This window comes from Notolepis coatsorum, assembly GCF_963971535.1.
Source record: "Notolepis coatsorum genome assembly, chromosome: 8".
Classification (NCBI taxonomy): domain Eukaryota; kingdom Metazoa; phylum Chordata; class Actinopteri; order Aulopiformes; family Paralepididae; genus Notolepis; species Notolepis coatsorum.
The window spans coordinates 154,873,555-154,898,140 of record NC_140172.1 but is presented as its reverse complement, the minus strand read 5'-3'; the positions used below and the strand labels follow the sequence as shown (position 1 = coordinate 154,898,140).

Genomic DNA, 24,586 nt, shown 5'->3' with positions numbered 1-24,586 from the left:
ACTGTGAGCTGTGTTGTTGCTGAGCTCAGTTAGAGTAACTACAGCCCTACTGTGAGCTGTGTTGTTGAGGTCAGTTAGAGTAACTACAGCCCTACTGTGAGCTGTGTTGTTGTTGAGGTCAGTTAGAGTAACTACAGCCCTACTGTGAGCTGTGTTGTTGAGGTCAGTTAGAGTAACTACAGCCCTACTGTGAGCTGTGTTGTTGTTGAGGTCAGTTAGAGTAACTACAGCCCTACTGTGAGCTGTGTTGTTGTTGAGCTCAGTTAGAGTAACTACAGCCCTACTGTGAGCTGTGTTGTTGTTGAGCTCAGTTAGAGTAACTACAGCCCTACTGTGAGCTGTGTTGTTGTTGAGCTCAGTTAGAGTAACTACAGCCCTACTGTGAGCTGTGTTGTTGTTGAGCTCAGTTAGAGTAACTACAGCCCTACTGTGAGCCGTGTTGTTGTTGAGCTCAGTTAGAGTAACTACAGCCCTACTGTGAGCTGTGTTGTTGAGGTCAGTTAGAGTAACTACAGCCCTACTGTGAGCTGTGTTGTTGTTGAGGTCAGTTAGAGTAACTACAGCCCTACTGTGAGCCGTGTTGTTGAGGTCAGTTAGAGTAACTACAGCCCTACTGTGAGCCATGTTGTTGAGGTCAGTTAGAGTAACTACAGCCCTACTGTGAGCCATGTTGTTGAGGTCAGTTAGAGTAACTACAGCCCTACTGTGAGCCATGTTGTTGAGGTCAGTTAGAGTAACTACAGCCCTACTGTGAGCCATGTTGTTGAGGTCAGTTAGAGTAACTACAGCCCTACTGTGAGCCATGTTGTTGAGGTCAGTTAGAGTAACTACAGCCCGGCCCTTTCAGTGTCACTGGTCTCGGCGCTATAGCTGAAGACGTGTTCTGTGGCGTAAAAGGGAAGTGGTGGAGATGGGAGCGGCCGTCAGAGTGACAGCGGGGGTTTATCCCCCTCCCCCTCCCAGTGGTGAATGACTTATGTGAGAATGTCGGGGGCCGTGACCTCATCCTCGTCTTGTAATTCTAGGTCTCACGCGGCACAGGAAACACTACATTTACGTTTACATAACAGTCATTTAGCTGAACGCTTTTATCCAAAGCGACTTACTAAGTTCTGTACGACAAGTCAGCGGGAAGGGTACAGCTAAGGGTCAGTGGCGTTGTTTGTCAAATAATGTAGACACTTGTTGTGTTACACTCTGAGTGCACAGTAGTATAAGTATAGTACGGTAGTAGTAATGTATAAGACACTAAGAAGGTTAAGTTACGGCGGCAGCAAGAAGGTCCAGGGTTCGATTCCCGCTTGGGGACCAGGTTTCCATGATGCCAGGTACCAGGTGGAGTATCTCCCATCCCTGTGTGGAGTTTGCATGTTCTCCCCGTGCTCGCAAGGGTTCCCCCCCCCCCGATAAGATAAACCCAATGGAAAAACATGCACAACAGAAGATCGCTAACGCTGTGGCGTCCTTGACGAAGACGCACAGGAGCACTTGGATTGGTCCCCTGGCGCGGCTCACGTTGACGCCTGTCTGCTCCCGGCTGCCCTTGGGGGGGAAGGACGACGGGATGGGTTAATCGCAGAGACGAATCGCATCGGCGATCCTACAGAGACAATGCATGTGTGTGTGTTCCTGTGTGTGTGTGTTGAGGATAATTGCATGCCAATTAAAGACCTCTGAGCAGGTCTTGCATTATTATTATTATTATTATTATTATTATTATTATTATTATTATTATTATTATTATTATTATTATTATTATTATTATTATTATTATTATTATTATTATTATTATTATTATTATTATTATTATTATTATTATTATTATTACGTTGTGACTTACTACGTCAGCCATATCATAATTCTGTCTCATTGTGTACCGAAGGAGAATAGAGGAAGAGACCCCGGTCCCTAAGTACAAAGTTCAAGTTCAAGTTCAAGTTCTTTAATAGTTGTCATACAGAAGTACAGAATACTTTCATACAAAATGCTTCTTAAGTGGTCTGCACACGGCGGTCGCCTGGCGATGTGATCACCTGTCGCTCAATGATAATCGCTTAGCCCCCCACACCAGAGGCGACCGTTCTCAGGTATAATGAGATGCATAAGCTATGTGTCGCTCTGTTTAGCTGGGGGTGTTTCCCCCCGGGAGATATAGGAGGACGGACCGCCGGCCGGGACCGGACGTTAGTTTGTCGTGAAGCGAGCGTATATATAATTAGCAGGTAGCTGTGTTGTGCGTTACGAGAGAGTATTAACCTGTAAAACCCATATTGAGCTGGAATTAAACCACCATATACGATTACAACCTCTCCTCCTTCTTCCTGACATTACTGCATGCCTGATCGCTACGATACGTTCACTACCACCGATTGGACAAGTATTGTTATGCAGCTGCTGAAAGTGTTTTTTTTTCACGGAAGACGCAAACTGTTTTATTCTCAACCATAATTTTCTTTGGACAATAAACCTTACAAACTACATCAGCTGCAGCCTGGACATTAAACTCTGTCAACATCCACAACTTATTTTGTTACCCGAGTATTAAAACGGTGCATCGTGGGGCATTGTTCATTTATTAGTAATGACAAGCGGCCGCCGGCCACTATAGCTTCTCAAACTAACGTTATTTATTTAAATTGTTCCCGTTAATAATAATGAACATAACCTTATGTAGCATGGTAATAATACGTAGATTGATCAATGAATGTATTGATACATTAAAGGTGTACAAATGATACACCAGTAGAACTTCTGCAGTACTTCTGTAGAAGTCATGTTATTTCCTCATTGTCCTTGTGCCGTCGCCTCCAAAAATAGGATCGAGGCGATATTTAGCGAGGCGACAGAAATATCTGCGCGACTGTCGCTTCAAAATCTCCTGCCGTGTGGGTTCTCTCATTCATAACAATGGAGGCGATCCAATTCTGCCGGTCGGCTCGCAAAAAAAATCGCTCGCCTGGCTAAAATCGCTCGCCGTGTGGGGACCCCTTTACTGTTACGCTCCAGAGCAACAGTTGCTATGTGTTGATTTGTAGGAAATATATCAACATCAATTTAATATATTGGGTATTTTTTTATTTTTTTTTTTGGATGGTGTAAACAAATACTGCGCGTTTCCAGTGTCTTACTTACTCTAACGTTGCCCTTTTCGAAAGGGGTTACCAAACGGTTACAGGCAGCCATGTTGGAAGAAATAAGAACTAAAACTACACTAACGTCCTGTGCAACGCCTCTACTGTATGTACCGTGATACGGCTCCCGTTCTATCCGTTCAAGTTCTGTGGTCTCCCCCTTTAAACCGACGAAGGACCGTCCATCCTCGTACACCAGATCATTTATTATAGCGGAGACACTTTTACTGTCTTGGACAAAAAGAACATAGAAGAGAACAGAGTATTATTATCATCACTAAAAGGGAACTCTCTGCAGAGCCGTGAAACGAAGACACGCCATTGGTTAACGATGTCAAGCCGCTTCTAGCGAGTAGGAGACGGAAATGTCGCTTTTTGTCGGGGGTGTTACATTGCTGCCGGTGTTCTGACATCTTTAATTCAGCAGACAGGCAGCCTCCCCCGCAGCGTGGAGTATCTCTGTCCAACTATATGACAGTGCCAAGCACACTTTCCATCAAGGAGATGCTTCCTGCACGAGACCACAGTACAGTGCATGAATGGCGAAGACGCGCAGCAAAGACCCCATCAACTGGCTCTTATAGTCGACAGGATGTGATACTCGGGGGCGGTGTTTTTCTTTTTTTATATGTTATTACGGGTAAAAGCCTTGTCCCTCATTTATCAATAATGCGTAGAAAGTGTTCTATTTTCGTTCCTAAGCACGGAATTTAGAATGTCTCTACGCGCAGAAAAATCTGGATTTAGCAAACGTGCGTACACAGGTCCTACGCACACCTACAAGTGTTGATAAATGCCACTTGTTCTACGCTCCGCGCTCGTGCACGATTTTAAGTATTTGTATACAGAACCGCCCGTAATTAACCATATACAATAATGAAACACCCCCATGAAATGTGGAAAAATGGACTAAGCCGAGCGAGCGCGTGGTGGTATGTGCGGGACGAGATAGCGTAGATGGTGGTGGGGGGGGCGGGGTGTCGGGTGGTAGCCATGGTGACGTGCCCTCAGGGGTGTGTAGTTTTCTGATGCATACGACGAGAGGAAAGGCAGACAGAGAAGGTTTAGACAAGGAAGGTGTAAATGTTTGTGTTTTGTGTTAGGCCTTCATTATGTGTGTCTGTCGTACTTTCCTTTAAAGCATGCATACATGTGTGTGTGTGTGTGTGTGTGTGTGTGTGTGTGTGTGTGGGTATAATATGTTACCCTATTTGTATTATTGTCTTAAAAGTACATTTCTACCGATAATATGTGCTTTTCTGACACTGTACTCGCAATGTACCTTTGGTCCATTGTGCACATGTAATAATTAATTCATTAATGAGTCATTAATATATAAAGTGGTTTGATTTAACACGCATTTAGTATACTTTCTGAATACATAAAAAGTTAACAAAAGTATACAAAATATTATTTCAGAAAATATACTTTAGTGTGTGTGTGTGTGTATATATATATATACATGTGTATGTCTCTCTCTCTCTCTCTCTCTCTCTCTCTCTCTCTCTCTCTCTCTCTCTCTCTCTCGCTCTCTATTGCTATTGTCCCCATGTGAAAGCGTAAGCTGCGGTGCAGTAATGAGGGTTGTGACAGTGTGTCCCAGCAGCACTTGTTTCCTGTACACACTTTGAACTCGGCGGTAACAGATCCCCGTATATAAACGCAGCACCGCCGAGCAGGGGCGTAGCTGGGGGGGGGGGTAGCTTAGGATGATTCCAAGGGCCCAGCAGCACCGCCGAGTCCGGGAGGAGTAACACAGCTGCGTACGGCCGGCTCCAGATAAACGCTCTGATGGAGCGCAGATGCTCTGGGCTTTGAGGAAACCGGCAGATAAGCCGCCGCTCGTACCAGAACAATGAATCAGTCAGTTTGATTACAATCCAAATGAGTTTTTCCGTGGCCGCTGTACGGGGGCCATGTACCTGACGTGCTCTCCGCAGGACTAATGCGCGCTGATAACGACGCGCTACAGGACGTGGCTGTTGTTCAGCCGCTATTCTCCGAAGGCAGTAGAGGCTTAGTATACTGTACCTGTCGTATACTGTACCTGTGCTTCTCAGGCGCCGTTGTGTGTCAAGCGCCCACAAATTGATATAATAGGCCATGGATTCCCCATAAGATGTTGACCCAGTCTCACTTAAAATTATGTAAATAAAGTGCTAAAGTGCATGTTTGAGGGCGGCTGGGTGGCGCAGCGGACATTGCGCTCGTCACCAACGCGAGAGACACCGGTCTCGAATCCGGCTGTCGGCGTTGCCTCCGGCTTGTGCCGGCCGTCATACTGACTCAATTGGCAGAGTCAGCGGGAGGGGAGTCGAAGGGTGGTAATCTGGTCGTTGTAAACAGTGACTCCTACAGGTCGGTCAGGGCGCCTGTAGGCAGCAGATGAACAGACAAAAGAAAACAGTTAATCCTACCTAGACTTGCAAATCCATGATTGTTTTGGTTGTAGAAGTCACACCTTTTATTGTAATTTTTGTAAGTAAAGTATACATCCACTACCTCAAAGTAACCTTGCTACAGTAAGCTTACTCAGTAAAACCTGGAACACAGTAGACATCCAGTGATTTTAAGATTACTGAAGTGATCCCAAATAAATACCTACTCAACCATCATAAATGTAATGGCGGTCGGGTAGCGCAGCGGACTAAGCGTCTGTCTACCACCGCAGAGACACTGGTATCGAATCCGGCTGTCAGCGGTGCCTCCGGCTTGGCCGGTCGTCATACTGACACAATTGGCAGAGTCAGCGGGAGGGAAGCCGGTGGGGTGGTAATCTGGTCGTTGTAAACAGCGACTCCTACAGGTCGGTCAGGGCGCCTGCACAGCGAGGAAGGGATCTGGGTGAGGTGAGTGTGCCCTCCCACGCGTTACACTCACCCAATGAGAGTCCTTGCTGCCAGGCGAAAAGAGGCTGCTGGCTGTCTCCTATGTATCGGAGGAAGCATGTGATAGACTTCAGGGCTCCCTAGACCGGCAAGTAGGGGGCAAATGTGTGCAACAACCAGGACGGGGAGGGGGGAATTGGCATAATGACTAAATTGGGATGGGAGGAAAATACAAGAAAAATAGGAGGAGAAAAAGTGGATACAAAAAAATAAAACATCATAAATGTAAGAATACTGAACCTCTGTACTGAAGAGACTGTACTGATACTAAACCATCATAAAGTTAAGTTACTGAACCTATGTACTATAAAGACTGTACTGTTACTAAACCAACATGAAGTTAAGAATATTGAACCTCTGTACTAAAAAGACTGTACTGCTACTAAACCATCATAAAGTTAAGAATACTGAACCTCTGTACTGAAAAGACTGTACTGTACTGTACAGAAGGTTTTCATAGTTGTAATGTTACTGTAGCTAAAAGGGTGGGACAGGCTGACAGATATTAAACAGGGGAATACAGCATAGCATCCATTAGGACTATCTGATGCCTGTTTTATTAAAATAGCCATTGACTTTGATCCTAGACTCCATTGTACGCTCATTCCAAAGGATGTAATGAAGGAGAGGAACTGTGATAGCGTTCACACTTTTGGGTAATAAAATAAAGTTTTCGGCTTTTGATATATCACAGAAGATCGCCTGTGACTTTGACATTAACATAACGTGTTCATAAATTAACACTTTATCAACAAGTTTTTTGTCAAAAAGAACCTTGTGTGACAGGGGGGAGGGGGGACCGGTAACAGTCTGTATGGGCGGTCCTGTGGTCCATGTGTACGCCGATGATACCACGCCGATCAATATGGCGAACGTGTTGACGCACCTGAATCAGCTGTTGTTGTTGTTGTTGTTGTTGTTGTTGGTAAGCTCTCACCATGTTCTCACCATCTTTCAGTTTTTCAGTCAGAACCAACAACTCCCATTCCTCCAACCACAACCAGTATCGCCCTTAGTGAGTATGCCTGTCCACGTCCAGCAGTGAAGTGTGTGTGCGCGTGTGTGTGCGCGTGCGTGTGCGCGTGCGTGTGCGCGTGCGTGTGTGCGTGCGTGTGTGTGTGTGTGTGTGTCCCAGCCATTGTGTGTCTGCTTGGCCTTCCACTTAGACCCCCCACGTCAGCACCCAGCTTCTAGAGACAGAAACATAGCACAGAACAGAACCGTCGGCTCTATCGCCAACTGTCGGTTCTGTCGCCATAGCGGCCTAGTCTACCGTCGGTTGAGGGGGCACAGAGCGCTGGTGAGCTAAGCCGGTTCGGCTAACCGGCTTCGCTGACCCGTCTCGAAACCCTCGTAGAACGTCAACGCACTAACATTAGCCCCGAGTAGTACATCCTGTGTACAGGCTGCCCCTCCCCCCCCCCCCCCCCCTCCCGTCTAATACCCCGACTGTACCGTGTGCAGTGTGTATACTCACAAGGCTGCATGCTAGGAGATAAACACAACCAGACGTCGTCATGGAGGCCGCCCCCAGACGGTGTTCGCAGTGTGCTTGTTGGTTTTGAAATGACGTGCGGAGCTCTGATTTATGTTGTGTTAGCGTGTCGAGAGAACAGCATGAAGGTGTCAGTACTGTGTGACGACGACGTGGTTTGTTGCATGCCGTGTGTGAGAAGAAGAAGAAGAGGAGGAAGAGGGCGCTAATAACCCAACGTAGCCTTGTTAGTGCTTCCTGTAGTGGCTCCGCGCCCGACCACGCGTACACTTTAACAACAACAGATGCGTTGAAGCGACACGTGGACCAGCGGTAGGTGGAGGAAGTACACAGTTCCTTTACTCAAAGGTGCTGCAACTGGTATTTTCTTGTTATATCAACCCGTTCACTGACACACTACAGAAGGTTAACCCTTTACTATCACACTACAGCTGGTTAAGTAGCAGGTTAACCTTCTGTATTGTCGCAGTGAAAGGGTTAACCATTTGGTAGTGTAGCAGTGAAATGGGTTAAGTGGTTCTACACGTTGAAATAATATCTCTACATTCCGACGGCCGTCACTGGTCGGTAACATGGGGTGGGTCTCCCAGTCCCTCCGCTCGGCAGTAAACAGAAAATACATTCCCACTTTAGTCTGACATGAATAAGCAAATGTGTGCTTGAAACGAGTACAAATAATCTGCCAGTGCGGTAAGCAAATTTGGCTTGATGAGATTTCTTGAAATAAGTACAAATATCTAGGGTTCTCTCTCCTGATTGGATAAGGTGGGAACAGGATACCAGAACATTCATTTTGTGTTTACTGCAGAGCAAGAGGGACTGGGAGACCCATGTTACTGACCAAACACTCTATATCAGTGATGGCTGTTTACTGCAGAGTGGAGGGACTGGGAGACCCATGTTACTGACCAAACACTCTATATCAGTGATGGCTGTTTACTGCAGAGTGGAGGGACTGGGAGACCCATGTTACTGACCAAACACTCTATATCAGTGATGGCTGTTTACTGCAGAGTGGAGGGACTGGGAGACCCATGTTACTGACCAGACACTCTATATCAGTGATGACTGTTTACTGCAGAGTGGAGGGACTGGGAGACCCATGTTACTGACCAGACACTCTATATCAGTGATGGCTGTTTACTGCAGAGTGGAGGGACTGGGAGACCCATGTTACTGACCAGACACTCTGTATCAGTGATGACTGTTTACTGCAGAGTGGAGGGACTGAGAGACCCATGTTACTGACCAGACACTCTGTATCAGTGATGGCTGGCAGAATGTAGAGCTACTTAACACTTACAGCACCTTTTAAGTACAAGTAGAAATGCCCAGATAAAATAGTAAAAGTCCTGCATTCGAAATTCTACTCAAGTAAAAGTAGAGAAGTATTTGATATTGCATGTACTTACGGTATCAAAAGTAAAAGTACACATTTATATGACATTTGTGTCTTGCTTGGGAGCATTCGATCCTCAGCCCATTGACCTCTAAAGGTCACGTTAAAGTGGTATGTGGTCCAGTTACTGTATGCTGCTCTGATTACGTTGGCAGGCTTCAAATATGAAAGACAGGAGCTTGACCCCATTGACTTTGCATTGGTTCTTGGCCAACTAGCCAGAGCTGGTATGAGGAACAGCATGAAATGTGCTGAGAAAGGACTCTATTAATCAACATCATTGGTAAGAAGAAGCAAAAAGGGCGATGGTTCCAAAAATATGAACCATCCCTTTTGAATGACAACACATCCTATGTTGTTTCAACACATCTGTTTTAAGAGTGTATGGTGGTTAGCTATAGTCTCTCTCAGCGTAACCATTCTGCCGCTCTCATATCTACATGTTTATTAGTTACTCTTCAAAGAAAGACAGCTGTTCTATATCGCTATCAAATATTGGTAACACTTTATTTTTAGGCGGGCACATATAATGATCAAGTACCTAGGGGACCAATGACACAAATAGTGATCAAGTACCTAGGGAACCAATGACACAAATAGTGATCAAGTACCTCGGAATAGCTAAGTGTAGGAACACATATTGTTTATCTAATAGTTCACTTTTAGAATTAGAGGTAAACCGGTAGAATATAGGGATTTGAGAGTCAAATGGATTGTTCTTTAGTGAAACGTGTAATAGACCTCTCCTGAATCTCCTGCAGCTGTAGGAATGTGAACGGACTATTAATAGATTGCTCCGAGCTTCGCCTGTGGTTCTTGCAGCTTCTAATATACTGTACCTTCCTCTGATGAGACAGGGGATTTAGAATTGTATAAAGTGGTAATAACAAAGTTAAAATCTCTAGCCAAATCTATTTATATGTAATGCAGATAATATGTTTGTGTTGTCAACCTCCATGGGTGGGAAGGGGTGGGAATGAGGGAGGGGAAGGGGGAAAGAAGGGGGGGGGAAAAGAAAAAAGATGGAAAATGTACAATATTTTAAACTGAAATGTTCAACTGATGTTTTTTCCCGAAATAAAAAAAGTTAGCCAAAACTAGCTCAGCATCGCAGATCAGGTCACCTGACGTCACCAGCGTGTCGGTGCGTTCTCCACAACATCCAGTCATTCAGGGTTAGTTAGCAATTTGGCTTTTTAGAAATTGGAACCTTATAACAAAAATCCTTTGGTGAAACACAGTTTTCCCCATTAACCCCACATGCAGCATCAAGGACAACATGACTGGTAAACGGGAAAGGAAAAGACCGTTCATTTCTGGTGAGGGAGGGGGGGGGGGGGGGGGTGCACCTCTGACTCATCATAATGAATACATGATAGGTCTATTGGGGAGCAAAGTAGAAGCCATTCTGGAAGGATTTCCCTGCGCTGAGAGACAGATGGCCAATGCACACTTTGTTAACATAATAGTTCCTCATTAGTTCCTAAGTACTTAATGATTATTATTATTATCCCTGAACTAAAGTAGTAGGCCCACACGTGTTGCTGCACACTCATCATCCACCACGGTGTCTCGCGCCTCATGGCTGCCACCTTGAACGAGGCCAACGAACGGGGTGGCGATTAGGGTTGGGCATCGTTTGGATTTGAACGATTCCGGTTCCGATTCCGATTCTCCATATCGATTCCTGTTCTGAACGATTCTCGATTCCGATTCTTTGAGGTGCAGGTCACAGCTTATTTCACAGGAGAATATTTTTTTTTGAAAATTTTACATTCACATTTTCAGTTGACTTGATACAGTTTAATTTGGTTGCTGTACTGTAACTAGGGTATTAATTAACAAAAAATTTAAGAATCGAAATGCAGGTATGTTACTTCCGGTTCCAGAACCGGAAGTTAGGAACCGGTTCCTAATTAGAACCGGTTTTCGGTGCCCAACCCTAGTGACGATGCGAACGGTAGTCCGACTGCGATCCACACAAACGTTTGAGGGTTGAAGTCTGGAGGATGTCGAGAGCAGCCAGGGAGAGGAGAGGAAGTTCCTGTAGCTCGCTGGGAGCTTTATGATTGATAACATGCTTATAGCGTTGATAGGATGACAGCGGCTGCGCTGTGTATAATTGGACGGCGGCGCGCCACAGTCAGCATTCCGTGTGCTTCGATGGCAGATACAGAAATATCTTTATTACACACACGCTATATATATGTATGACAAATTACATTGGTTGTAGACACTTTTATTTTATTTTCATGTGCAAATTGCCTCCTTGACGTGAAGCTCTTGTTTTGAATTTCAAAATAACTACAGTAGTAGGAAGAGTATAGTAGGAAGAACAGGAGTGTAGGATGTTTACCAACAAGGAGGATTCTGGGTAATGGAGAAAGGACAGATGATGTACCTCTCATCCTCACTGAGGCTGTCAATGTGCAAAATATACAGAATGCTGCTTTATACCGACAGACTTCTAAATATTAAACATCTTCCTTCGTTCTGTATGACTGGGATGACCCGATAATGACTTGTTATTGTATTCGTTTAAGTGCTTTGAGTGTAGGCAGATTAATGCCCTGAACACTGGACTCTTCTGAATATCCGCAGATATGCCGACGATGCACATGTGTGCGTGTGTCCGTGACGGCCGTTGCATAATTACGCATAATTCTTACAATTCCTCCGTGTGTTGGATTTGCGCCGACATCAAGAATTACAAAATACAAGTTGAATGGATTCCTAGACGTGCCTAATGGACAAGTACACACACTGCTAATGTTCTTTTCACTGACTTAATGAAATACAGTCGAGGGCCCTGTCGAACTGGCGTGACCAAAACGCTGTCATCATTTAATGCTCATCGCTTTCATGTGTGGTTTGCACTCTTAACAACAAAGCCTTGAGTTACGCAAATGTGCATAATCGATCTAAATAATAGAATCTAAACTTGGTGCCAGGTCAAAAGAGTAAGTATGTGGAATGGTGCATGTTTTATTAATCTCGTCTTTCAAATGTGTATAAGCAGGTTCAGGGTTCAGCTGCACAGTGTTGGAAATTCAATTCAACAATGTATTCCTCTGGCCTGGGTTTGCATTAGACTTTCAGATTTCAGCGCAACAATACAGCTTCTGACATTATGAATTGTGCAGTTTTGCAAGTTTGTCACAGAGGGTGAACTGTCCTTCTCCCTCCGAAGCCCTGGTCTGTTGCAGACTGTCTCTCTCCCTAACGCGTCAAATCCTTCTCCCTCTGAAGCCCTGGTCTGTTGCAGACTGTCTCTCTCCCTAACGCGTCAAATCCTTCTCCCTCTGAAGCCCTGGTCTGTTGCAGACTGTCTCTCTCCCTAATGCTTCATGTCTCTATGTAGTCTTGAACTGTTGCAGACTGTCTCTCTCCCTAACGCTTCATGTCTCTATGTAGTCTTGAACTGCTGCAGACTGTCTCTCTCCCTAACGCTTCATGTCTCTATGTAGTCTTGAACTGCTGCAGACTGTCTCTCTCCCTAACGCTTCATGTCTCTATGTAGTCTTGAACTGTTGCAGACTGTCTCTCTCCCTAACGCTTCATGTCTCTATGTAGTCTTGAACTGTTGCAGACTGTCTCTCTCCCTAACGCTTCATGTCTCTATGTAGTCTTGAACTGCTGCAGACTGTCTCTCTCCCTAACGCTTCATGTCTCTATGTAGTCTTGAACTGCTGCAGACTGTCTCTCTCCCTAACGCTTCATGTCTCTATGTAGTCTTGAACTGCTGCAGACTGTCTCTCTCCCTAACGCTTCATGTCTATAGTCTTGAACTGTTGCAGACTGTCTCTCTCCCTAACGCTTCATGTGACGTTGTTCTGCTTTGTTGTGTTATTAGCCATATTTAGCTGAGCATGAAGCGCTTGTCAGTGTTGCAAATAATGCAGGGTTTCCTCTGTTCAAAGCAAGCAGGGATCCACTAGCCCCAATCCGGGTTTTAATTATTATTATTATTTTTTATTTTTTTACGGTTGGATAAATAATCTTTCTGATTCCACTGTAACCCATCCACTGAATCCTAGAATACATTTCAAACTCGTGGTTGTACCAAAAGCTCATTCAAATTGGTGGGAGAAAATGGTTTTTTAACCATAAGAAAAACAACACAGTGGCCATTTTCAGTGCCAGAGGTTTCAATTCTGGATTGGGTCTTAAAGTGGCTTTATGTACATTTGGGGATATTTATTTTTGGAATATTTATATCCTGTGTTTATCGTTGAATATCAATCAGAGGAAAAACTGTTTAAATGAAATGGATGCATGAGGCATTTTTGGGCCGCGTATAGTTTACCTTTCTTTCTCATCTTTTTAAGTGGAATGGCAATTTAGAGCCTTTTTGCTCAAATTAACGGCAACATCCCAAACTTAAATATCTGCAGATGCTTCATGTATTCAGTGCGTATATATTTTCTGTATGTATTCAATGTGTGTAAAAAAAAAAAATACAAAAAATAATCTGTTATTCATGTATTTGTTTTGTTTGTGTTGTTTTTGTATAATTTTGTCCTTTAACATTCTTGTTTTGTTTATTACCCATGTTTGTTTTCATCATTTTAAAATGTGTTGTATTTTCCATGTGACCCCGCCCCCCCCCTCCCCTCCCTACTCCACCTTCCTTTCAACCAATCATGTGCGTGCGTTACATATGACCGTGTCATGTGGCTCTTGCATGGTGCTGCTGATGTCGTCTTCGCTGGGTGAACAGAAGGTAATTTTTTTTTTTTTAGTTTGCTCCAAGTTGCATTAGATCAACATCGGTCATTTAGAAACATTAAAAAAAATTACACTGATAGATCAAATAGTGACATTAGAACTCCCACAATAAACATTTATATTATGTTTTTGGTCAACCTATATATATATATTATATTTATATATATATATATTATGTCCATCTCCAACCGTTCATGCTAAGACTGCTTACATATTTAATTTCTTGTCAGTAGCTAATGAATCTTCTTTTGCTTTTCTACCATTCCAAAGTGCCTTGTAGATTCAGAGTATGTTAGTTGCTGGATATATAGGCTAAAATAATTAAAGGTTGGAGAGGTTGACCTCTAAAATCTGACCACCCTCAGCATTTTTCTTGTCGACTAATTTCCGTGACAGCACCATTAGTAGTACTTCCTGGCTGCATTCTGTAAAACACACACTTAATTGCACTTTTTAGTTATTTTTTTTTATTCACATCTAAACATCACTCTATAGCGGCGTGAAAATGCAACGGTTTGCAAACTGCATCGCACGCGCAGCATCGCACGCACATTTGAGTTTATTAACTCTGTTTACTCACCCGTTCTTTCTTTCTTTCCTCCTCCTGAATAAACAACCTCAAAATGTTTTTGTTCTGTTTTACTAAATGGACTAACAAATACTGTTCACCCCCTCATTCCTGCATGCGAGTTCCTGTCCTCCTCTCTCTTCACCTCCTCCTCTCTCTTCACCTCCTCCTCTCTCGTCACCTCCTCTCTCTCCTCTGGTTCTCACGGCTGTCTCTCCTCCTGACAACAAGGTCCGTCTGCACGTCTGTCCCATGTGCATCTAGTATGTCCTCTCTGTGCCTCCTGTGTTATTCACATGTATTGATACAGAAACCTGAAAAACGTTTTAACGCTATACAAATGTGGATTTCTATTTGTTTTTATCATCTGGTGTGACAATATTCATTCATTTTTATATATTTGAGATGATACGAGTGTGTATAATACTACTGTAGTATGGTCTAGTATAATATAGTATTGTATTGTTCGAGATCAAGTTCAAGTTTTGTTTTGTTTGTCACATATAAGGTACATGTGCATTACAGTGAAATGCTTGGTTCTGTATATGAGCCCCGTGAGATTGTGCTTCATACAGTAAAGAAGTCAAAAGAATAAAGACCAAACACTATACAAAATATACAATATACAAACTAAAGTACAACCTAAAGTACAAAATTAAGTACGAAATGCATAGTATAGTTTAGTTTAGTATAATATCATATAATATTGTATAATATAATACATTATAGTATAACAGTAGTATATTATGAGCATCACATTACATTTACCGAAACAGTGTTGTCACTTGTTAAGGATCTATTGGTGATACAAGCTTTATATACTAGTTGTATTAGCATAGTATCTTGTATCATATCATAAAATTAATCAGATATTTGACATAGTCTAAGTCCAGTGTGATATTGCTCAGACAATGGGCTAGATCCACAAAGAATGGATTGCACAGTGCTAGTTGTACCCTACTTACAATTCATTATAAATTGAAAAATGTGATTGATTGAAACTTTTATTAACAGATTGTAGAATGGGTAGAATACAGTACGGCTCAATACACACAATTGTTAAGGGGATGCAGACCAGAGAAAGACTTTCGTCTTGTTTACATCAGGGTCCCCCATTTTCAATTCATAATGAATTGTAAGTAGGGTGCAACTAGCACCGTGCAATCCATTCTTTGTGGATCTAGCCCATTTGTGTACAAACTCAAGAGTGTGTAATAATGTTGCAGATAATCCTTTGTTATAGTTCAAGTCTGTTAAGTTCGACTAAACATATCCCTGAGGGTGGGTACCAAGTACATAACTTAGTATAACATATCCTACACACACACATATACAACTATACATATAACAGATTAGTATAACTTCATTTTTGTTTGTTTAGATTTTTTTGGGGAAGTTGTTTTCTTGTCACATCAGATGAAAATCTCAACCCTTGAAAAATTAAAAGAATAAAAAAAGAAAATCATTACATATTGAATAACAGTGATGTTTGTATATTTCAGAGCATGTTTTTAATATTTCTAATTCATGTTGTTCAGTCCTAATGGCTCTCTCTCTCTCCCTCGTAACATCAGGACCACTAAACCTATAACTGAGATGCTGCTCATGGATAATAACCTTGTTGTGTGTTAACCCTGCTGTGTACATGCTTGCATTTTCTACTGGGATTACTAACTGTGTTCTGTACAGCTGTACGCATCAGTCATGCTTCACTCCAAGAGATAATCAGATAAAGCCCGCCAACGAGATCCTGATACGAGTGCCTTCATGCATGTTGAATTGATAACTGTGTAATCGTTGAAACTGCTGTTTTTAAGGGTTTATTAATTAAAGGTATTAAAAGGGAAGTGATTAATGGGCCGGGGGGGATTTGATTTGAAATGCGTGACTAGGAGCTACATGAGAAGGGAAGGGACGACGTCTCCCTCCTTGTCATGCATTTAGATTTTAGAATGACAAATGCCCTGTTTATTTTTCTGCTTATACAATGGCTACATACAAAAATATAAAGAATATATATATATGTATATATATAAATTTGATTTCATTCAAGTTTAAAAAAAAAATTATCTATGATCGTTTTTGTGAGCAATATCTCCATTTCCCTGGTAAGACTTTGCCTTAAACAACATTCAGTGAGACGTAATGTTGCCGTCTGTCATTAGTAGTCGTCTCATCTTGTCTGAGGGAGCAGCTATGTCTCTTTCCCGCAGACCACTATTGCGTCCTGTGTCGCAGAGGATGATGCACGTTCCATATACAAGTATAAATGACTTTTTATTCTCTCGCGCACGTTGTCAGGAAATGGGCCTGTTATAGGGGAAGAAAAATAGACGTATCGTGTCTAGCCCCGTAGCTCCATCAAAAGCGAAGAACAACTCCAAAACGGACACGCGCGGATGAAACCGATCCATCTGGTTCTCTGGGGGAAAAGTGTATTTCACACAAAATGCTGCGCTGTTCCTTTAACTACTTCCTTCTCTCCAAAATGTCAAGATTAATATCCTAAACAGAATGTAAGCTACAGTTTGTCTGCAGAATTATGCTAGTAATCTATTAGCAGTACTTTGACTAATGTGGCTTATAAAGATAGCCTGATGATCACCCTTTGATTTATTTATTGTATGTATGTAACCTTTATTTAACCAGGCAGGTCAATTAGGAACAAATTACTTATTTACAACGATGGTCTGGAGAGAGGACAAAAGGGCCTCTCGAGAGGTAACAGGGAAAGGGGACAAAAGAATAACATTTATTATAATTCGGGCGGCTGGGTGGTACAGCGGACATTGCGCTCGTCACCAACGCAAGAGTTCAAAAATCTGGCTGTCGGTGTTGCCTCCGACTTGGGCCGGCCGTCATACTGGCTCAATTGGCAGAGTCAGCGGGTGGAAGTCGATGGGTGGTAATCTGGACGTTGTGGACAGCGACTCCTACAGGTCGGTTGTGGGACGGCTGCACGGCAGAGACAGGAAATAGCGGGGGTAGCGTGAGCCTCCCACACAGGCAGGCAGGTGAAAAGATGTGACTGGCTGCCTCCACATGTATCGGAGGGGACATGTGATGGGCTTCTATCCTCCCTACGACCGGCCAGTGGGGGGCACATGCGAGCAACGATCAGGACAGGGGAGAGAGAATTGGCACGAGAGGTAAATTGGGATGGGAGAAAAATCACAGAAAAAGGAGGAGAAAAAGTAGATAAAGATTTTTTTTTTATTATAATTAAAACACACATCAAACAAACACCCGATTAAAATGATAAGGTATGCAATACATGAAGCAGAACAGACCATTTACAGTCCTCAAAAGTAGTGAGGTGAGATTGGCTGACAGAACGCGTGCCATACAAGCTGGTTAACCTGCTAAACCTTTTTATTGACACCAAAATATTGCCACATTTGTGTTGTTGTTCTTTTTGCAGAACAAAAACTAGAAATAGGAAACGAATGCACCTGGACTCGGGAACAGACAAAAAAATAAAAGTAACAAAAATAAGAACACAGAACGACCGCCCTCCGTTTTTAGTAGCAACCGAGTACAATAACAATGATCTCAAACATGTCTAAGGCAAGGTGGTTAAGCCAGAGTGGAGATATTGATCAGATTAACCTTTGACCTCTCGACAGGCATGTCTTTTTTCCGGGGCAGTGTGTGGGTAAAAGAAATCCCCCCCCCCCCCTCCCGTCCAAAGCCATTGTACGAAGCACTAAATCAAAGGGAAGCCTCTGGGAACATGTTGATTAGGTGAAATCGCTTGAGCTTTGAACCACGGTGTAAAAAAAAAACAACAACAATCAACAATCAATGTCCGAGGTTCATTTTGAAGATCAGTTGAATATCGGAGACGGCGGGGATTATAGGCTCATCACGGTACACAATGCAGACGTTATCGTTTCGGATGAAACGGTCGATAACCTATACAGTATGGCGATCTTCCGTGCCAAATCATCACTTCAAAAGACGACGCTGTTTAGTATATCACCTTTAAGTGTCACATTTTAGTGTTCCATTTTAGTATCACCTTGTTACCGGAGCGTAAGAGGACTAGAGCACGAAACGTAGCACCGCTTCAGTAGTTTTAATAGCATAGTCACCACTAACTCTGTTAGGAGGCTGCTCCACAGCATGTAGTGACAGACAGACAGACAGACAGACAGACAGACAGACAGACAGACAGACAGACAGACAGACAGACAGACAGACAGACAGACAGACAGACAGACAGACAGACAGACAGACAGACAGACAAGACAGACAGACAGACAGACAGACAAGACAGACAGACAGACAGACAGACACTAGGGCGACAGGCAGGAGGATATTATTGACCTTTTTGGCTGTTTCTGTGGCAACTAACCACGGCCTCCTGGTTGTGTTCCGTGCAGGGGAGCCCAGTGCCCCTAAGCTGGAGGCCAAGACGCTGACCAGGGACAACACCCTCAAGGTCAACTGGATCAAACAGGACGACGGCGGCTCGCCCATCAAGCACTACCTGGTCCGATACAAGGCCGTGAGTATGATGACGGGGGTCAGGGGGTGACGCTCTGGACCACTCTGTGTACCATCTGGTCCAAGACATCACATCACATCACGTCACGTCACATCACATCACGTAACATAACATAACATAACATAACATAACATAACATAACATAACATAACATAACATAACATAACATAACATAACTAGGGCGGCTAGGTGGTGTAGTGGGCAAGGCGCTCGCCATCAACGCTGGAGACGCTGGGTTCAAATCCAAATCATGGAATTAATGTAAAATCAACACAAAGAAAGTATATTTAGATTCAAAGACTATTATAATAGCTTTCTTTGAATACAGTTTCTCTCCTGTGAAATACAAATGTTCAACAAAACCATCAACATTGACTCAGCTAGACCTCTTTCTTATATCCGCGGCGCTGAGATTGAAGATGTTTCACTCCATAGATTCATCTAGATTATGAATGAATCCAAAATGGCAATGTGGTTAGAAGTGGTGGAGAGAATAAAAGCTAGCATATAATGGTAGTGTCTGGTTAGGAACAAATTATAATGGTTGGATTATCCAATGGGGGGTCCGGGAGAGGCGGGTACGAGCTGGAGCATATGTGTATTTGTATATCCTATTGTGTGTTGTCATGTTTGTTTATGTGTTTGTTTAAAAAATAATAAAAAAATAAAATACAAAAAAAGATTCATCTAGATTAATAAATTTTAATGCTTTAATTAATTTAAATTAATCTCCAAAGTTAAAGCATTAACTTTGACAGCCCTAAACACAGGCATTAAAGCGTTCCATCTTGAGACGGATTTCCGTCTATTTGATTATATTTATATGATATTTTAATTGATATTAAAAAAAAGAAAAAAGAAAAAAAAAAGAAAAAAATTAACTTTTTTTTTACTTTTTTTTTTTTATAAAGTTTGTCAATAGGGATGTTTCAGTAGTATTGGTGGTGGTAGTAGTCGTAATAGTAATCCAGTCTATTTTTTTTTCTTCTAAAAAATAAACTAGTTCAACACAGGTAACCACTTTTGCTTAATTTCTTTGATGGCTCAAATGTATGCTCTAGTGTCTAGTCGATTTTGTGTTTTGAGCACAAAGATCATCATAGATCTAGCCTCTTAATTTTGCTCTCAAAGTGCACCAGATTGATGCATTTAACTTTAAAACATAAAAATTATCCGAGGGGGCATGCCCCCGGACCCCTCTGGAGGGGCAGAGGTTCACCCACCACCACAGTCTCACTAAATCCTGTGGGAAACACAGAGGATTCAAAAAAATTTACGGCTGTGGGTAGGGCGTTCCACATTGTTGTGGCATAACGTGTTTAGTCCCTTGTTTGTATGATAACAAGCCTTTTAGTTCATGGTTCAAAGTAATGGGAAAAGGGTGCTAGCTCGCCATCAATCAGAAGCTAGCCACAAGACTTGCATTCACGCTCTCCAGCACACAGCCTCCCTGCCTGGCACAACAACCACAACAGTAGGGTCTATAGTCACAGTCAGGACAGTAGGCTCTACAAGTAGGCTCCCTTAAAACACTAACGCTATTAAAAAAAATACAGTGGAGGTTAAAATAAGAATAGACTTGGCCTGAAAAAAGTTAAGTCAGGAGATTTTTTTTGCTTTAATCCCTGCCTAAACATAACATAACATCACATCACATCACATGACATCACATCACATGACATCACGTCACATCACATCACGTCACATCACATCACATCACATGACATCACATGACATCACATGACATCACGTCACATCATGTCACATCACATCACATCACATCACATGACATCACATCACATCACATGACATCACATCACATCACATCACATGACATCACATGACATCACATGACATCACATCACATCACGTCACATCACATCACGTCACATCACATCACATCACATGACATCACATGACATCACATGACATCACGTCACATCACATCACGTCACATCACATCACATCACATGACATCACATGACATCACATCACATCACGTCACATCACATCACATCACATGACATCACATGACATCACATCACATCACATCACATCACATCACACTACATCACATCACATGACATCACGTCACATCACATCACGTCACATCACATCACATCACATGACATCACATGACATCACATCACATCACGTCACATCACATCACATGACATCACATGACATCACATCACATCACACTACATCACATCACATCACATCACTTCACATGACATCACATGACATCACATCACCATCACATCACATAACATCACGTCACATCACATCACATCACATGACATCACATGACATCACATCACATCACACTACATCACATCACATGACATCACATCACATCACATCACACTACATCACATCACATGACATCACATCACATCACATCACATCACACTACATCACATCACATCACATCACATCACATCACGTCACCATCACATCACTTCACATGACATCACATGACATCACATCACATCACATCACATCACATCACATAACATCACGTCACCATCACATGACACTACATCACATCACACTACATCACATCACATCACATAACATCACGTCACTACATGACATGTATGAAAGGTGCTTTATAAATACTTACTTACTTACTTACTTACCATCACATCACTTCACATGACATCACATGACATCACATCACATCACATAACATCACGTCACCATCACATCACTTCACATGACATCACATGACATCACATCACATCACATCACATAACATCACGTCACCATCACATCACTTCACATGACATCACATGACATCACATCACATCACATCACATGACATCACATCACATAACATCATGTCACATCACATCACATCACATCTCGTAACATAACATAACAACACAACACACTAACATAACAACACAACACATTGTAATCTAACATAACATAACAACACAACACACTAACATAATATAACAACACAACACATTGTAATCTAACATAATGCATTGTAACATAACATGAGACATTGTAACGGCATAACACAACACAATAATGACGTGACATCATACACCTGACAGGGCTAACGAGCCTCTCTCTCTCTCTCTCTCTCTCTCTCTCTCTCTCTCTCTCTCTCTCTCTCTCTCTCTCTCTCTCTCTCTCTCTCCTCTCTCTCTCTATCTCTCTCTCTCTCTCTCTCTCTCTCTCTTTACCATCCCGCTTGTGTTCTTGGTTCTATAGAAGCACGTGTCCGACTGGAAGCCAGAGATCAGCCTGCCCAGCGGCAGCGAGCACGTGGTCCTGTCCGGCCTGGACTGGAACACGGAGTACGAGGTGTTCGTCGTGGCCGAGAACCAGCGGGGGAAGTCCAAGCCCGCCGTGCTCTTCTTCAAGACCGCCCCAGAACCAACCACCGTGCCAGGTATCACTATCCTCAATAACCCCCAACCTCCCTGCATCTACACACACACACACACACACACACACACACACACACACACACACACACACACATACTGTTAACAGAGGTGCTGTCACCGTGACCCCAACGCTGACCTGTGTGGATCCTTCTGATCCCCCGCGATAGGGTGCCTCTTCCTCGACACCTTTTAAGTACCGGGGGAGCTACAGTAGCTCAGTTGAGTTCAGTCATTTGGCCCAATTCAGTCAATTCAGGTACTATTTCCGTCACTGTCATCCTGAAAGCCTGATTCTAAAAAAGGGAGAACTGTCATATTTTGGTCCATACTGGGGTGATAATAACAGAGACAGTGGTTCTCAACCTGGTTAGGTTGTGGGCCCCTAAAAAGAGAGGCACCTATTTTATGTCTTGAACCAAACACCTATAGGCTAACGTTAGGTCAGGTATAGTGAGCGGTGATGTGAGGGTAGAGGCTAACGTTAGGTCAGGTTCAGTAAGCAGTGATGAGAGAGTAGAGGCTAACGTTAGGTCAGGTTCAGTGAGCAGTGATGAGAGAGTAGAGGCTAACGTTAGGTCAGGTTCAGTGAGCAGTGATGAGAGAGTAGAGGCTAACGTTAGGTCAGGTTCACTGAGCAGTGAATGATGAGAGAGTAGAGGCTAACGTTAGGTCATGTTCACTGAGCAGTGATGAGAGAGTAGAGGCTAACGTTAGGTCAGGTTCACTGAGCAGTGATGAGAGAGTAGAGGCTAACGTTAGGTCATGTTCACTGAGCAGTGATGAGAGAGTAGAGGCTAACGTTAGGTCAGGTATTCACTGAGCTGTGATGAGAGAGTAGAGGCTAACGTTAGGTCAGGTTCACTGAGCAGTGATGAGAGAGTAGAGGCTAACGTTAGGTCAGGTTCACTGAGCAGTGATGTGAGAGTAGAGGCTAACGTTAGGTCATGTTCACTGAGCAGTGATGAGAGAGTAGAGGCTAACGTTAGGTCAGGTTCAGTGAGCAGTGATGAGAGAGTAGAGGCTAACGTTAGGTCAGGTTCACGGAGCAGTGATGAGAGAGTAGAGGCTAACGTTAGGTCAGGTTCACTGAGCAGTGATGAGAGAGTAGAGGCTAACGTTAGGTCAGGTTCAGTGAGCAGTGATGAGAGAGTAGAGGCTAACGTTAGGTTCATGTTCAGTAAGCAGTGATGAGAGAGTAGAGGCTAACGTTAGGTCAGGTTCAGTGAGCAGTGATGAGAGAGTAGAGGCTAACGTTAGGTCAGGTTCACTGAGCAGTGATGAGAGAGTAGAGGCTAACGTTAGGTCAGGTTCAGTGAGCAGTGATGTGAGAGTAGAGGCTAACGTTAGGTCAGGTTCAGTGAGCAGTGATGAGAGAGTAGAGGCTAACGTTAGGTCATGTTCACTGAGCAGTGATGAGAGAGTAGAGGCTAACGTTAGGTCAGGTTCACTGAGCAGTGATGAGAGAGTAGAGGCTAACGTTAGGTCGTGTTCACTGAGCAGTGATGAGAGAGTAGAGGCTAACGTTAGGTCAGGTTCACTGAGCAGTGATGGGAGAGTAGAGGCTAACGTTAGGTCAGGTTCACTGAGCGGTGATGAGAGAGTAGAGGCTAACGTTAGGTCAGGTCACTGAGCAGTGATGGGAGAGAGTAGAGGCTAACATTAGGTCAGGTTCAGTGAGCAGTGATGTGAGAGCAGAGGCTAACGTTAGGTTCATGTTCAGTAAGCAGTGATGAGAGAGTAGAGGCTAACGTTAGGTCAGGTATAGTGACAGTGATGAGAGAGTAGAGGCTAACGTTAGGTCAGGTTCACTGAGCAGTGATGAGAGAGTAGAGGCTAACGTTAGGTCAGGTTCAGTGAGCAGTGATGTGAGAGCAGAGGCTAACGTTAGGTCAGGTTCACTGAGCAGTGATGTGAGAGTAGAGGCTAACGTTAGGTCAGGTTCACTGAGCGGTGATGAGAGAGTAGAGGCTAACGTTAGGTCAGGTTCACTGAGCGGTGATGAGAGAGTAGAGGCTAACGTTAGGTCAGGTTCAGTGAGCAGTGATGTGAGAGCAGAGCTAACGTTAGGTCAGGTTCACTGAGCGGTGATGAGAGAGTAGAGGCTAACGTTAGGTCAGGTTCAGTGAGCAGTGATGTGAGAGCAGAGGCTAACGTTAGGTCAGGTATAGTGAGCAGTGATGAGAGAGTAGAGGCTAACGTTTCTGATACAATAAAGATAATTCACTTTTAGTGCTAATGAAATAGTGTAAATAGTGTAACATAGGTCTGAACTTGAGTTGTAGTAAAACGTGTTACTCACGTTTTTTTGTAGTAGTTAGTTAGTAGTCCAGAAGTAGTATTTCCCCAGAAATGTGGGCCCTCGCATGTTAAGAGGTTAAGGTTCACTGAGCAGCGATGCGAGAGCAGAGGTTAAGGGTCACCGACCAGCGATGTGAGAGCAGAGGTTAAGGGTCACTGAGC

The 24,586-nt window shown here is 43.3% G+C and overlaps 1 protein-coding gene across 1 annotated transcript in view; it reads left to right on the top strand.

The window, feature by feature from the left end:
- The window catches only part of ncam1a (neural cell adhesion molecule 1a), a gene marked incomplete at both ends in the record, with an annotated part of 230,163 nt that overhangs the window by 122,868 nt on the left and 82,709 nt on the right, over window positions 1-24,586 (top strand). The window contains 2 exons of the mRNA XM_084320612.1: window positions 18,595-18,719; window positions 21,948-22,128. Of these exons, the coding sequence (XP_084176738.1) occupies window positions 18,595-18,719; window positions 21,948-22,128 (306 nt within the window). The remainder of the gene's footprint in view (window positions 1-18,594; window positions 18,720-21,947; window positions 22,129-24,586) is intronic.